The 17,397-nt window shown below is 38.0% G+C and overlaps 1 protein-coding gene across 5 annotated transcripts in view; it reads left to right on the top strand.

Moving 5' to 3' along the window:
• Positions 1 to 17,397, top strand: part of LOC132556861 (coiled-coil and C2 domain-containing protein 1-like) — a 33,780-nt gene that overhangs the window by 13,917 nt on the left and 2,466 nt on the right. For 4 of the 5 annotated variants that reach the window (XM_060221314.1, XM_060221306.1, XM_060221331.1 and 1 more), the window contains 11 exons: positions 32 to 211; positions 3,839 to 3,981; positions 5,517 to 5,573; positions 6,257 to 6,385; positions 6,543 to 6,601; positions 6,869 to 6,985; positions 7,828 to 7,895; positions 8,417 to 8,472; positions 9,054 to 9,105; positions 9,648 to 9,985; positions 10,826 to 10,848. In XM_060221314.1, coding sequence (XP_060077297.1) covers positions 32 to 211; positions 3,839 to 3,981; positions 5,517 to 5,573; positions 6,257 to 6,385; positions 6,543 to 6,601; positions 6,869 to 6,985; positions 7,828 to 7,895; positions 8,417 to 8,472; positions 9,054 to 9,105; positions 9,648 to 9,985; positions 10,826 to 10,848 — 1,222 coding nt within the window. Of the gene's footprint in view, positions 1 to 31; positions 212 to 3,838; positions 3,982 to 5,516; positions 5,574 to 6,256; positions 6,386 to 6,542; positions 6,602 to 6,868; positions 6,986 to 7,827; positions 7,896 to 8,416; positions 8,473 to 9,053; positions 9,106 to 9,647; positions 9,986 to 10,825; positions 10,849 to 13,167; positions 13,968 to 17,397 lie in introns of those variants that run through there. The other variant, XM_060221340.1, reaches the window with a different exon arrangement.

The following is a 17,397-nucleotide window of genomic DNA, read 5'->3' as shown; positions in this document are numbered from 1 at the left end:
CCTCCTCAGAAATATTTGTTTTCCTTCGTAGGGTTTGCACCAATACCTGTTGGAAATGCTGGTGCTTCTGTATCTGCTCCTGCTAGTACAGCCAATCAGAGACTTCAGGCACCTGCTGGTCCAGCAGGTCCAGGGACATCACCACCAAAACAAAGAACGCCTTCTCCTAACAGGACGCCGCAGCCTGCTAGTAAACCAGCGCAAAGGGCTTGTAGGTTTACTATACTGTGGTATCCGTAGTAACAGTAGTGGGATATCCATGATAGTAAAGCTAGAATTTCCATGCCAGTCTGATTAAGATTTAGATCATCATTATACCCTATCTCACGAAGATCTGATGGTGTAAGAGGTCATGTTCAAGTGACCTCAATTCTAACAACACAACAGGATATTTTCAGCCAATTAAAAATTACCTATCATATGCCAGATGTGCTAAGATCTAATGATAAATCTGAGGAATGAAATGAGTGTGCTGTTAACAATCTCATGTGGAATTCAGTGTAGTAGAGCAGAGGTATCTAAGGTGACTGTGAGATTTATCATTGATATTGGTGCTGAGATATCAAAGCAGGGTGGTAGATGGTATCACAGGAAGGTTGTAGATGGTATCACAGCAGGGTGGTAGATGGTATCACAGCAGGGTGGTAGATGGTATCACAGCAGGGTGGTAGATTGTATCACAGCAGGGTGGTAGATGGTATCACAGCAGGGTGGTAGATTGTATCACAGCAGGGTGGTAGATGGTATCACAGCAGTGTGGTAGATGGTATCACAGCAGGGTGGTAGATGGTATCAAAGCAGTGTGGTAGATGGTATCACAGCAGGGTGGTAGATGGTATCAAAGCAGTGTGGTAGATGGTATCACAGCAGGGTGGTAGATTGTATCACAGCAGGGTGGTAGATGGTATCAAAGCAGTGTGGTAGATGGTATCACAGCAGGGTGGTAGATGGTATCAAAGCAGTGTGGTAGATGGTATCACAGCAGGGTGGTAGATGGTATCACAGTAGGGTGGTAGATGGTATCACAGCAGGGTGGTAGATTGTATCACAGCAGGGTGGTAGATTGTATCACAGCAGGGTGGTAGATGGTATCACAGCAGGGTGGTAGATGGTATCACAGCAGTGTGGTAGATGGTATCACAGCAGGGTGGTAGATGGTATCAAAGCAGTGTGGTAGATGGTATCACAGCAGGGTGGTAGATGGTATCAAAGCAGTGTGGTAGATGGTATCACAGCAGGATGGTAGATGGTATCAAAGCAGTGTGGTAGATGGTATCACAGCAGGGTGGTAGATGGTATCAAAGCAGTGTGGTAGATGGTATCACAGCAGTGTGGTAGATGGTATCAAAGCAGTGTGGTAGATGGTATCACAGCAGGGTGGTAGATGGTATCACAGCAGGGTGGTAGATGGTATCAAAGCAGTGTGGTAGATGGTATCACAGCAGTGTGGTAGATGGTATCACAGCAGGGTGGTAGATGGTATCACAGCAGGGTGGTAGATTGTATCACAGCAGGGTGGTAGATGGTATCACAGCAGGGTGGTAGATGGTATCACAGCAGGGTGGTAGATGGTATCACAGCAGGGTGGTAGATGGTATCACAGCAGGGTGGTAGATGGTATCACAGCAGGGTGGTAGATGGTATCACAGCAGGGTGGTAGATGGTATCACAGCAGGGTGGTAGATGGTATCACAGCAGGGTGGTAGATGGTATCACAGCAGGGTGGTAGATGGTATCACAGCAGGGTGGTAGATGGTATCAAAGCAGTGTGGTAGATGGTATCACAGCAGGGTGGTAGATGGTATCACAGCAGGGTGGTAGATGGTATCACAGCAGGGTGGTAGATGGTATCACAGCAGGGTGGTAGATGGTATCACAGCAGGGTGGTAGATGGTATCACAGCAGGGTGGTAGATGGTATCACAGCAGGGTGGTAGATGGTATCACAGCAGGGTGGTAGATGGTATCACAGCAGGGTGGTAGATGGTATCACAGCAGGGTGGTAGATGGTATCACAGCAGGGTGGTAGATGGTATCACAGCAGTGTGGTAGATGGTATCACAGCAGGGTGGTAGATGGTATCACAGCAGGGTGGTAGATGGTATCACAGCAGGGTGGTAGATGGTATCACAGCAGGGTGGTAGATGGTATCACAGCAGGGTGGTAGATGGTATCACAGCAGGGTGGTAGATGGTATCACAGCAGGGTGGTAGATGGTATCACAGCAGGGTGGTAGATGGTATCACAGCAGGGTGGTAGATGGTATCACAGCAGGGTGGTAGATGGTATCACAGCAGGGTGGTAGATGGTATCACAGCAGGGTGGTAGATTGTATCACAGCAGGGTGGTAGATTGTATCACAGCAGGGTGGTAGATGGTATCACAGCAGGGTGGTAGATGGTATCACAGCAGGGTGGTAGATGGTATCACAGCAGGGTGGTAGATGGTATCAGCAGGGTGGTAGATGGTATCAGCAGGGTGGTAGATGGTATCACAGCAGGGTGGTAGATGGTATCACAGCAGGGTGGTAGATGGTATCACAGCAGGGTGGTAGATGGTATCACAGCAGGGTGGTAGATTGTATCACAGCAGGGTGGTAGATGGTATCACAGCAGGGTGGTAGATGGTATCACAGCAGGGTGGTAGATGGTATCACAGCAGGGTGGTAGATGGTATCACAGCAGGGTGGTAGATGGTATCACAGCAGGGTGGTAGATGGTGGTAGATGGTATCACAGCAGGGTGGTAGATGGTATCACAGGAAGGTTGTAGATGGTATCACAGCAGGGTGGTAGATGGTATCACAGCAGGGTGGTAGATGGTATCACAGCAGGGTGGTAGATGGTATCACAGCAGGGTGGTAGATTGTATCACAGCAGGGTGGTAGATGGTATCACAGCAGGGTGGTAGATGGTATCACAGCAGGGTGGTAGATGGTATCACAGCAGGGTGGTAGATGGTATCACAGCAGGGTGGTAGATGGTATCACAGGAAGGTTGTAGATGGTATCACAGCAGGGTGGTAGATTGTATCACAGCAGGGTGGTAGATGGTATCACAGCAGGGTGGTAGATTGTATCACAGCAGGGTGGTAGATGGTATCACAGCAGGGTGGTAGATGGTATCAAAGCAGAGTGGTAGATGGTATCACAGGAAGGTTGTAGATGGTATCAAAATAGTTTTCAATTATAACACTGTAGGAAGTAGAAATGAAAAGTCCAAGTTTCCCACTACATAAATGCCATTGTTATCCAGTAAGAAAGTGTTGGTATCTATTAAAGGAATATTCATCTCAAGTTAAGATTTCATGGGATGCTTTGGGGGAAAATTGTACAAAATCACTTATGTTCTTATGGCTATCATACACCTCAATGTAACATTTTAACATATATATCATATTTAATTTGCAGAAAAATTCTTCATAACAGGTTTGCATCGTTATGCACCGACAGAATGAAATATATGTACAAATGATAAACTCCACAGAAAATAAGGTTAATGAAGTAATAAAATTGTAACCCCAGCAGAAACTGTAGTGAACAGTATACACACTCGAGTATATACACAATATCCTGCATAAAATCTATGATCCAGTGACATTTCAGTTCTGGATTTCCCGATGCTCTATATTAAGACAGTTTGGCTGGGAGTATTCCCATCATTATCACCTGTCCAAACTGACCATAGGAGAGATATTTTGATTCTTACAATAGTTTTAAAAGTCATTTTAGTAAGTTCTTAAAAGTTGCAGGACAGCCAGAAATTTGGGTGGAATATCCCTTCAAGCAGCTGTCTATTTTTCTGATGTTCTGATATATAGTCTGGGCTTTTTGTTTTGTAGCTGTAAAGAAATCCCCATCAACACGAGCTGAACAACAAGCATTTCTCTTACGAGAGAGGATGAATGAATATAGACAAGCTGCAGTCAAAGCCAAGAAAAATAATGACCTTGAGCTGGCCAAGAAATACATGAGAATAGCTAAGGTTTGTGTATTACATAGCTACATGTATGTATTTATCAGGGTATACTTATACAGAGTAGTTTTAATGTAGGGTTTCTGTTTAGTTAAGTTAGTCCAAGTTACAATTAAATTAGAGTTTTACGGTCACTTTTTTGCAAAGATTTGTATAGGCTTCTTTTAACTAGTAACATATTTTAACTGTCGACTATGATTTTTAGCGCTCCTGGTCCAAAAGACCAACAAGCTTATGCCATGGTGCAGCTTTGGGCATCAGGCATCTGTCATTTGTCAACTTTTTACTAAAAATTGCTGTTAGGTGTGAATGACTGAAATGATTTTGACAAAATTTGGTCAGAAGTATTCTTGGGGGAAAGGGAATATTGCTTCCTGGCCCCCAGGGGCCAGAAGTGTGAGGGTTACAAAAGAGAAAATTTTTACTTTTTCTATACAAATGATTGGACTTTGCCCCAATTTAGCCTGAAGCATTCTGCGGTAAAAGGGAATCAGTTTTGGATGAACGATTGGTCTCGGACCACTGAGGCTGAAGGGGAAGGGCCTAACACAGGAAATATAGAAAATTCTGTAGGATCCTACTCCTGCTGCTGGAATGCTTTGATTTTAACCAAATTTGTTCTGAAGTATCCTTGGGTTAAATGGAATCAATTTGTATGAAAAGTAAATCTCTCTGTTTTCTGGTGTTTGGCCCATGAAGGGAAAATAGAGAAAATTCTTCAAAATCCTACTCCTCCTGTAGGATTGTTTTGTTTTTGACCAAATTTGTTCTGTAGCATCCTTGGCAGCTATAAAATTTGTTTGTATAAAAATTGTTTGTTATGAGGGGTCTAAAAGGGAAAATGGAACATGTTCTCTTAAATCCTTCTTCTATTGGAATGCCTTGATACTGTTTAAATTTGATCTGGAGCATGCTTAATAGGTGTAGGGGATAAATTTTGTATAAATGGTGGGTTAAGAGGAGCAGAACCCATTAGGGGAGATAGAGAAAATTCTTCAAAATCCTTTGCTTTTATGTAATGCCTTGATTCTGTTCATATTTGGTCTGAAGCATACCTAGTTGAAAGGAACCCAATTTTGTATTAACCAGGAGTGACATCAGAACCCAATATTGGAAATATAACTTCTTTCTTTCAAGGATATTGTTCAAGTTTGGTCTGCAGCAATTATTATCAATGATGGATTTGATTTCTATTGAGAACAAGGTTGGGGCCCAATTGGGAAATCATTTCCGAAAATTTCGAATCAGCCACATGTAAATTTCCCTGTGGTCCTTAGTTGTACTTACTCAGTCTCTGATTTAAAAAAAGAAATTGTTGATAAGCAGCCATTTTGGATTAAGACACAGATTTTAAGAGCTATTTCTTGAAATGCAATGGTGATGTTTACTTTGTTGAAATTAGAAGTTGATTTATCCACCTGTGTTCACAACATCTTATACTTAATAAAGGTTAAAAAAGATACCATTTATCTTAGAGCACCTACATAGATAATACATTGTGAGGTGCCTATGGGATCTCTTGTTAATTGGTTTTACTTTTGCAGGGATTTGAACCTATGATTGAAGCTGCTGAGAGTGGTCTACCAGTGGACATGTCTCAGGTAGGAATATATACATCGGACGATTTTGTTCTAAATGAGCATTGTGCATATCTGAAACCATAGTACTGCATAGTATCAGTTTTGTTAGCTCACCTGTTACAAGTAATATTAAATGTTACCAGTGGTGAGTTTTTTTAGCTCACCTGTTACAAGTAACATTAAATGTTACCAGAGCTGAGTTTTGTTTGCTGTTTAAAGGTCTTTAGGGTCAAATATGTTAAAATCTTAAAACAACTTTTCAATAACCAAAAGGTTTGGGCTGTTGATATTTATTTTTTTACATAATTGGACGAAGGGCTACCAGATTTATTCAAATAATTGACTTTGAACACCTCTCAAGGTCTCCTTGGTCAAATGTGTTGAGATTTAAAATTTCTTCTTTCAACAGGCTAGAGGTCTGGAAACATGATATTTCAGTAGTAGCGTGTATAAGAAACAGTGTTTCCAATTAACAGAAACTGTTTTGATTGATCAGACTGTCTTCTGTGTAAGCTGTTGTAGAGTAGTTGAGCATTTTAGGCCTACTTGGCCTGTCTTTAGAGTCAGATGACCGTTATTTGGCCTCTGTCTTTAGAGTCAGATGACCATTAATTGGCCTCTGTCTTTATAGTCAGATGACCATTATTTGGCCTCTGTCTTTATAGTCAGATGACCATTAAGCACCATGGGCCTCTTGTTTATAGATGCCACCATCTCTAACAGAGGAGGATGAGCGATCATTTGTGATGGTCAGTGCTGATGAATGTGAAGTCAAAGGAGACAGAAATGAAATCTTCAAAAAACTGGAACAAGATCTCATCAACCAGATCAGGGTGAGTAAGACTGTCCTGAGACATAGATTTTGTGTACAATTTTGTGTGTGGATAAAAGGGTCCCCTCTAAATCTGAGGCGGACAATCCTTAAGACAAGATGACTCTCTTTGTGATGACGGTTTAGTATTATTTAGACGATGTTTACTTTTTTGACAGATGAGTGCAGCCAATCACCAGCACTTCACAAAACTTGGAGATGTTTTAAATTCTGCAAAGTAAGTTAATCTATATTTTGTAGGAACTGTCCTTTTAAGTTGAATTTTTATAGTCAAATACAAATGTTTTCCAAGTCAGTTACACTGATGGTTTCTTAGGTAGTAACATGTCTGTTTTCTATATCAATTACAGTCCTGTTTTTTAAATCACCTACACTAACGCTTTCTCTGTCAATTACACTGATAGTTTCTAAATAGTAAAATATCATGCCCGCAAAAATAGCCAGCTTTTCAATGATAAGATAAATTTTGTCTCTTTCTGCAAAGATTTCAGAAGATGGAGCAGGGATGTAGGAAAGACTTAGAAGCACTGAAAAATGCCTTCCGCCATCATGATCCTGTTCCAAAGTTTCATTATGAAAACAGAACTTTCTCGCTTGTACAGTAAGTTGACAAAATTGATCGAACTTTCACTTTGAGTACAGAACTTTATTACTTGTTAGTGTCTCAGAACACTGTCTTCAGGTCAGTAACACACTGTTTACTATTTCCTTTTGTGGCTACAAATTTCCGTGAAAACACATTCATGATGATTGACTTTGGTATGTTCACGATTGTAAAATTCTTAGTGTATGGTTTTAATTCAAACCCCATATGGAGCCCCATATTTGGTTGCTAATGACATGGATCAGTAGTGACCAGTTCATAAACCAGAATGACTTTTGACACCTTAAAATTTAGATTTTTGTCAACTGTCTTGTGTTTTTGTTTAGATAGAAATGTGAAGGAAGATCACAGTTATTCAAAATATAGGATAGCTTTATAAAAAGGTGACCTATAAAGACGCTTCAGGGCTCCACTGGAGTGTTTCATTTACAAAACGTGAACACCACAGAATCAAACACTCAAAGGAAAGCATTGTTCTAAACGCAAAATTTAACCATATATTTAGGAAATATGTTATGGAGGTACAGTATTGCACAACTTCATTACAGGATGTGCAATGTGTGCAAGATGTCCACATGATGTATGCAGGATGAGTACATGATAGAAAAATTGGACAAATTTTCCATTGTACTTCTGTATGCATCATGTGCAGCTCTATCGCACAGATGGATGATTCTATTGTGGTTCATATAAATTGAGAAATGAATAACAAATAATATTGTAATATATCAAAATAATTTAGGAGACAATGACCTGAAGTGCAATACATCTAAGCAGATTATGACCTTGAAATGACATTTCAGTTGAAATTAATAATAGTTCAACCTGTCTGGTTGTAGGTGTAATACAGATTTAGGAGACAATGACCTTGAAATGACCTTGGTGAGAGGAATACAGCTGCCAACAAGTAAGTGTGTAGGCTTGTTGGGGTAACATAGAGTGGGTCATAAATCACTTTTTATATATAATTTTAGTTCATAGGGTTAGTACATTGTATGTAATTCTGGTACATTGCATTCAGTTCTAGAACATTGTATGTAATTGTATATAATTCTAGTACATTGTATATAATTCTAGTACATTGTATATAATTGTATATAATTCTAGTACATTGTATATAATTGTATATAATTCTAGTACATTTTATATAATGCTGGTTCATTGTGTATGATCCTAATACATTGTATATAATTCTAGTACTTTGTATTGATATATAATTCTAGATTAGTACATTGTATATGGTACAAGTGATGATCAAGTAAATTTTTACATAATCATTCTGATTTAAATATCACTTTGTGTGACACTATTGAAGTATTCCATGTGGTCACGCTGTAGATTGACTAGACCAATACAAATTCAATATATATCTCTCCCTCAGAAGCATTCTATATTACATTTTATAACATTTATGAGCATATTTTTTAGGTCATGCAGAAAAAGATTTGGACACTTATGTGAAGTATGAGTTTCCCTACCCTACAGTAAGTTCTTTGGTATGAGTTTTTTGTGATTAAGTAAGAGGGATATACACTTTTCTGGTTATATTTCATTATTTGACCGTGATATTTACTCTCGCTGGCATTTGTATTATTTACCACAGTCACACTTGACCATGTTATGATTTACCACAGTCACACTTGACCATGATACAACATCTCTGGTATTTGTATGATTTACCACAGTCACACTTGACCATGTTATGATTTACCACAGTCACACTTGACCATGATACAACATCTCTGGTATTTGTATGATTTACCACAGTCACACTTGACCATGTTATGATTTACCACAGTCACACTTGACCATGATACAACATCTCTGGTATTTGTATGATTTACCACAGTCACACTTGACCATGTTATGATTTACCACAGTCACACTTGACCATGATACGTCATCTCTTCGGTTCTTGTATGATTTACCTCAGTAACACTTGACTTAAGTTTTTCTTGTTTTGAAGTAAATTTGATTTTGACCCACTGTGAATAATAACATGGTGGAGATGAATACATTGTGGAAAGCCCTGGTGTTAATTAATTGTTGGTTCTTTTATCCACAGGATGATCCACAGACCGGTTCATCTGATACAGTAAAAGGTTCTGTTAATCCTGGTATGTATTTCTTGAATGGAAAAAGACAAAAAAATTTCATTTTATATCTACACATTTGACCTTAGAAATGTTAACAGTATTTGGAGAAGGTGCCAAGTATAAATATTGAAATTTCCATGTCTGTCTTTCCTGTCAACTCAGACAAATCTTGACCATGGACTCTGCTAAAATCATGTCCCACAACCTTGTCTCAAAACTTGAACCGTCATAAAATCTTTTAAAGGCGTGGACTTATAAAATCATTTCCCACGAGTGTCTGACATTGTCTCTATACTTTGACGGTGATGAAACTTTGTCACACAATTTGGACCGTCATGTGATTATGTAACATGAGTTCAATGGGATCATGTCACAAACCGTGTACTGTCAAGACATCATGTCACACAATACCCTATCTTGATATATCAGTCACAAACCGTGTACTGTCAAGACATCATGTCACACAATACCCTATCTTGATATATCAGTCACAAACCGTGTACTGTCAAGACATCATGTCACACAATACCCTATCTTGATATATCAGTCTTATTTTCTTTCAGAGTACAACGAACCTTGGAAATTACAGATAAATAGAAAATCGCGAGGGTTTGGACGAGTGGTGGAGAGAAAGTCTGTTAAGTTTGAGATCTATCAGAAGAAGGGTTTCTTTAAAGGCGATAAGCTGATTGGTACATGTAATGTAAAGCTCCTCCCTCTTGACTCGAAATGTACGTACCATGACAGCTACGACCTAATGGATGGACGTAAGGCTGCAGGGGGAAAGTTGGAAGTAAAGATAAGGATCAGGGATCCCCTAAAGAGTAAGCAGGTGGAGGAAACCAAGGAGAAATGGCTCGTCATTGATCAGTTCCTGAAAACTCTTAACTCCAAACCAGTGGTAAGTAGACTGCAAACTCTTTACTTGCACCAGTGGTAAACATCTTAGTAAGTTTTGTTTGATCTAGATAAAGTTTTTGAAAACTCTTTAACCTGCCACCTGTGGTCAGTAACTGTGTAGTATTTGATTACTCTAGTTAAAAGTTCTTTATATAGCAAGTTCTTTGAATTCCTTATTCTGTAGAACTGATTGGATTTTGCCCAAATTTGGTTAGAAGCATTTTTGGGTGAAGGGGAATCAATTTGTTTAAATTCAGGATCTCGAGGGTTGGGGCCAGATGGAAGAAACAGAATAATTACTGTAAAATTCTACTCTTCCTGTGTAAATGGTTGGATTTTTGCCTAAATTCAGTGTGAAGCAATCTTTGGTGATGGTAAATCAATGAAGTTTAATGTTGGTTCTTGGGGCCCTAGCGGCAGGTCCCAAAAAGGGAAATAAAGCAGGTCCTTTAAAATCCTATTCCTTGTGTAGGAATGGTTGGATTTTGGCAAAATTTGGTCTGAAGTATTCCTAGGTGAACTGGAATCAAAATATATTAAACCTGTGTAGTTAATGTGTTTACATTAAATCTGGAGACTGATAGTAAACTGTGAATAACTCTTTGTTCTGAAGTTATAAGCAAATTTTCTTTACTGCTTTAAGATAAGAATCATTTAGAATTTTAATGAGCTTGTAACTATATTGGGGTTTAACCCCTAGTTTAACATACGGAGAAACTAGTATGGAAGATGTCATTTATCAACTTAGGGGCATGTGAAGACTACAAGATACTGAATATTGACAGACTGTGATTAATTCATTCAAAACAGAATTACATTAGAATAATTTCTTCTGTTTCAGGCTCCAACACCACCAGCAAAAAGGTAACAATTTCACATCATATCATTGATTGTAGTTTGCCTATAAATGTACAGTGGGCCTGCGATAATCTGGACATGGATAGTCCAGAAAAATGATGGTGGGGACGAAAATGTTGGGGAATGGTTTTGTAATGGTAATTAAACTCACCAGTCAAAAAAAATTCAAAGAGCAGTTCAGGAAATACATTTTAGGAATGGACTTTTCTTAGTAATGTTCCTGAAATATTCTAGACATTCTTTTGTTAGCATGTGTAGAAAAAGTTTTTGTGTACAGTCCTTCGCGCCAGAGGTGTACAGGATACAGTCAGACACTGTGTTATCATAGTGACTACTGACGGATCATCTTCCGAGGTGTTCACTTTTGGAACACGTTTTAGAGTTCTATATATGGCATAGTGAATTAATTGTAAAGAATTATTAAAGCCTTTGGTCTCGTCTTTTTTCAAGGTTTTAAACTTAGATTGTGAAATAGCATTGAGATAAAATGTACACTTGATATAAATACCTATTTGATCAGACTTATGACTGTGCGACCATTGTCCCTTAATACTGCTGCACATGTTATCAGTTTATTCATACTTATCAAAGTGAATTAAAAAAATGCTATTATATTTTTCTGTTTTTAAATAACAATATTTTTATCGCTTTCAAATCTTTTAATCTCCCATGTACATGTACCTTGGTTCTAAAAATAGAATAGCTCCAGGTGACAACAAATTACCTTATTAAGTGGGAAATCAACATCCCAATTGTGTCAAAATACATGTAAATTTGTACTCTGTATGCAGTGCATGTAATATTTAGAAGCACAGGTTATTACATATTTTCAAGTAAAACTTCACTGTTGATACTGAGCAGACTTTAAATGAATCAGACGGGATATTGGATTCATAAGCAAGGAATAAGAACTATTTTTAACTTTGGAAATTTTAGATTCATAATATTTATACATTTATGTATGAAAATGCAATTTTTAAGGAAGAAAATAAAAATACATAAAAATACTTGTATTCACAGTAAATACTATGTAGATATTCTGAAAACTACCAACAGCATCATACTGGCAACTTTTTCCATTATGTTATCAAGGGAGATAACTCCCATCATATTGGCCAGTGAACTAAATTTGGCAATCCAGAAAACTTATAATTTTAACTGGGAACAAAGATGTCCAGATTACCAAAGGTCTACTGTATATTGTAACTAGTTTATAGATAGATATAAGTTATGTCCATCAGGATCTTAGGTCAAAACTGTCCCAAATTTGACCAGCACAAATCCTGTGTTCAAATTGTTTCAAATGACAACAAAGCAAAACATTGCCTCAGAACTGTTTCGAAGAATTAATCAGCTTTCACTCTCATGTGGTGAATTTTTTTGGATTCCATATTTTTCTGAGGTTTATGAGTCAGACCACAAATCTCCTGCCCGACTCCAGTGTCCTGCCCGACCTGAATCTCCTGCCCAATCCAAATCTCTTGCCTGACCGGAATTTCCTTTCTATTTCTCGGATACACAAAATCTCTGATACATGACCCGAATCTCCTGCCCGACATGAATCTCCCGTCCAACCCAATATCCCGCCTGCCACGAATCCCTGTCCAACCGGAATTTCCTTCCAATTTCTCTACATGTGATCTTGCATGTAATTACATACATTCTGTAACACTCCCTTTGAATGTTTTATCCTTAGGATGGACTAGGATATTTCTGAGAGTCTTGTGAGGTGTCATGGCTATTACAAAACCATGATGACAGACCTCTAATGTAGGGGGACCCCAGATGACCACCAGTCCTTTCATTTCCTTCTTTTCCTCTGTGATTTTTTCTCCTGGTCTTTTCTTTGCTTTCCCTAAATTTGTTGTTAACTTTCTTGATTGCCTAATCAAGGTATTAACATGTTTTCGTGATGCCTATATGATTTTGATCTTGTCTTGTGTTTTCTGGCAATCTGTGACATATGTAGCTGTATCATTAACAGTACTTTGCTACACTTCAAACATCAGTGCTAATACGCTTCTTGCTGGTCATTTGTCTGACAAATTTGACAATGTTTTCTTCAAAACATTACACATAAACTTGCTACTAATTGTGATATGAAAATTTCTATTCTATTGACATTACCATACTGAAAAAGAAAAATAAGTTCTGAAGTACATGTATACAATATGTTCAAAACTTTGAACTTTTGAGACAGTCATTGATTGACTTCGAAAATTTTCAAAATGATCAAATTAAATCAGTTCGATTTTAAAATAATTTCCCTGATTGATACTGATGGTAACATTACTTCAGTAACAAATTTCTTTTTCTCTCTCACAGCTCATTATGTATCCTCAGCTGATTGTCTCAAAAGTTCATTGGCAGAGCAGCAATGGTTAAGGAGAAGAGGACTCTATTGACTCAACAATTTGTGATAAATAAGGAATCTTGCTGAACTGCTTCACATGACCGACAATATGTGATAAATTAGGAATCTTGCTTCACATGACTGACAATATGTGATAAATTAGGAATCTCTCTGAACTGCTTCACATGACCGACAATATGTGATAAATTAGGAATCTTGCTTCACATGACCGACAATATGTGATAAATTAGGAGTCTTACTTCACTGCTTCACATGACTGACAATTTGTGATAAATCCGTCCATTTTTATTTCTTACGACATATCTTCTTAAGCCTTTTACCTAATATAGTTTCGAATTCCATAGCTTGTATCGACTTGGTTGATCATTGTGGATCCAGATTGGTTGTTAATAGTATCTCAGAGTTTGGATAACGACTAACAGTTTGTTCCACCTATTGCTACTTCTTGAGAAGAACCAAGGAGATCTCTCTTAAATGTCATACATAGTTTCCCCTAACTCCTTATGTGCCTATTTGATTTTTTGGATTTATGAGAAAAGAAGTTTGTGGAAGGAATGTTTAAATTACATGTTATAATTGTTTAAAAAAGGGAAAATGAAGGAAAAGATCCAATTTTTAAAAAAAGAATAAAAATTAAACAATGATGCCAAGATATTGCCTTAGTCCCTTGTTCTGCTTGTTACCTCAGTTGACTTTTTACTATTTTTATTTTTTAAACCAAACTTTTATTATTCTCAAACTTTCAAGTATTTTAAGTACCTTTTGTTAATAAACTTGTTGAAATGAAATTTGAAATTTTATTCTTTTTCTTTTTTTTTTCTTTTTCTTTTCATTTCTGTACCAAATGCTTATCATGTTTCATAAGATCAAAACATATTAAAAACCTCATCCAAAGGAAACACACTGGTAATTCCCTTACACAAAGGCGACTCAGAGTTTGTTGAATATTACCATTTCAGTACCAGGATTACTGGCAATGAGCTGAATAATTTTGGCAAGGTCATCAATCGTAGATATTATCCTCCATGTAAAATGTGGACTGTATAGATACCTGTTATTGTATACCTTGTTCTCATTTGAGAATGTGACATTACATAGATTACATGGATTGACCAAGGTTTACGTGGTGGGTGTTATCAATGAAGCAGAAGATGCTTACTCCTCTTGAACTCCTGGTCTTATTATCCTTGTACTTTTTCAGGAATCTCTGTGTAAATCTTTCTTTTGTCCATATTTTGTCCTAGTTTTATGAAGTTTGAGTTTGGTTTATGATAATGTTGCCATGTTGGTATTTTCTTTATGTTTTTGAAAATAATGATCTGTATGCATGTGATTAAAAATCACCACTGCACTGCCCAGGACGTGACTTCAGTCATTGAAGGCACAGATCAGCACTGCACTGCCCAGGAAGTGACTTAAGTCATTGAAGGCACATATCACCACTGCACTGCCCAGGAAGTGACTTCAGTCATTGAAGGCACATATCACCACTGCACTGCCGAGGAAGTGACTTCAGTCATTGAAAGCACGTACCTCCTCTGAACTCCATACACTGGGGAAGGAAGTTGAATGAAATATTCTACTATAAATATGTATTAAGCAGCTTCATGAAATATTCTACTATAAATATGTATTAAGCAGCTTCATCACCTTGTCAGATGATGTACTTATTAATTAGTAATGATCTGTATATCAATGTATGAGCATAGAACATTAAAAAACACCAAACAAACTAAAAAACAAAAATTACAGTGTTATGCAGATACGCATTCACATTACATAACTAAGCGATTAGATAGTCTAGACTGCAAAGATGAGTACTGTTTTGCATACCTTTGGACTCTGTCCATCCCCTTGTGGCTCTGCTTTGTGTACCTTTGGTGTCTGTCCTCACCCTTGTGGCTATACCATCTTTGTAATATAAGATTGACAATTACTATAACTAGATATGACTTCACAATACACACAATAATATCCCCTGGATACCAAAGGAGACAAAATCAGGGTGGAGCTAATCCTCATACACATTGATTGATATTCAGATTCTGAGGTATCAAGTGTCCTCTTCTCTGCCCCTTCCCATATTTTTTTTTACCCAAAGAAAAAGGAAACACTCAAGTGAAATGGTTGCACCCATGGGGGCCTGGAAGAATGCTTGTTACTATAACTATTTACCTGTTCCTGACAAAGTACTCAATCTTTGTCCTTTAGTTAACAATCTCAAAATTAGTTTCTTTTGGAATTGTGAGATCAGATTTCATCAAAAAGTTCGTACTGGTGTGACGGTTTCATTTTTATGGTTCCTGAAGATGCACTCAACCGAGCTAAATGTTTTCAAGTTTTGTGTTAACGGATCTGCTCTTTTAATGTACAGGTAAGTCACTTCTACAGCATGGTGACACTAATTAAGAAGCCAACCTCTAATAGGATAATTAAACATTTAATTAATCACCAGAGACCATGTGTTGTGTGAACGATGGACTGAGACGCTGTAATTAGCCATGTGTTACACACAAGTGACTTTCTTCTCTGTGTATGTATTGACTGATTTCGTCAGAAGATGTACCGATGTTTTGACAAAAATTAATTTCCATATGAAGGAATGATTTTTCCCTTGCTTTACAATTGAAGGGGCTGAAAACTTGCAACTCAACTAAAATTTCTACTCATTGAAATTTGATTCGTCCGAACTAAAATTACAAAGATATAGAATGGAAAAAATCGGGAATTGAAAAATATTTTGACTCAAGCGGAATATTGACTAAAGCGATTTCGAGACGAGTTTCAACTGTACATAAGTTAGTTAATTCTACTCACAACTGACATCATACTGCAGATATCACTTCACATATATCTTAATATTCAGCTACAAAAGACCACAGGAAACGGGACCACAACCCCTCCTCACCTTTGCTGGCCGGACCACAATCCCTCCTCACTTTTGCTGGCCGGACCACAATCCCTCCTCACCTTTGCTGGCCGGACCACAATCCCTCCTCACCTTTCCTGGCCGGACCACAATCCCTCCTCACCTTTCCTGGCCGGACCACAACCCCTCCTCACCTTTCCTGGCCGGACCACAACCCCTCCTCACCTTTCCTGGCCGGACCACAACCCCTCCTCACCTTTCCTGGCTGGACCACAATCCCTCCTCACCTTTCCTGGCCGGACCACAACACCTCCTCACCTTTCCTGGCCGGACCACAATCCCTCCTCACCTTTCCTGGCCCACACTTCTTAACTCATTTCACTCCCTCTTCCAACATCTATCTTTATACCAAAATCACCTTTTAACATACTTTGAACCAAGAATAAACTTGGTCATAAAAAGGCCTTTTTCAATGACATCAGTTATCCAAACCCATTCTTACCTTCCCTTGTATAATGCAGTCCAAACACTGCTGAATGAAGACAAAATTCATGAAGTAACTGTGGTTTTATTGTAGGAAATGCCTGTCATTGAGTTCACAGAGCAACGGAAAGCTATGGAGTGATGACAAACATATAGACACTAGAAATAACATGTTGTAGTTTGAGCACTATACTATCCTAAACGGCTTTAGTTTTGGTTTGATAAACTGTTGATAATGTCCTTATATACAATGGGGTCTATAGTTTTCAGCAAGGTCAACTATAGATGGTGTCCTTGTATACTATGGGGCTATAAATAGTTTCTACAAGGTCAACTGTAGATGGTGTCCTTGTATACTATGGGGCTATCAATAGTTTCTACAAGGTCAACTGTAGATGGTGTCCTTGTATACAATGGGGCTATAAATAGTTTCTACAAGGTCAACTGTAGATGGTGTCCTTGTATACTATGGGGCTATCAATAGTTTCTACAAGGTCAACTGTAGATGGTGTCCTTGTATACTATGGGGCTATAAATAGTTTCTACAAGGTCAACTGTAGATGGTGTCCTTGTATACTATGGGGCTATAAATAGTTTCTACAAGGTCAACTGTTGGTGACAACAGATCCAGTCTGTGTTTAATGATATAATTTAAATAAGTTATCTGACATTGCTTAGATCAGACCCAGTTAATTTAAACAATAATTTTCATGAGTTGTAAGGTAGTGGTGAAAACAGACCCAGTTTATTTTAATGATAATCTAATGAGGTGTCAGGTAGTAGAAACGACAAATTAAATTCCTTTATTCTAACAATATGCTTAATGGGT

Source organism: Ylistrum balloti, unplaced genomic scaffold, assembly GCF_031769215.1.
Source record: "Ylistrum balloti isolate Yb309-2 unplaced genomic scaffold, AGI_CSIRO_Ybal_v1 Utg369652, whole genome shotgun sequence".
Taxonomy (NCBI): domain Eukaryota; kingdom Metazoa; phylum Mollusca; class Bivalvia; order Pectinida; family Pectinidae; genus Ylistrum; species Ylistrum balloti.
Note: the sequence above shows the minus strand (reverse complement) of the source record. Positions and strands in the feature narration are given on the sequence as shown.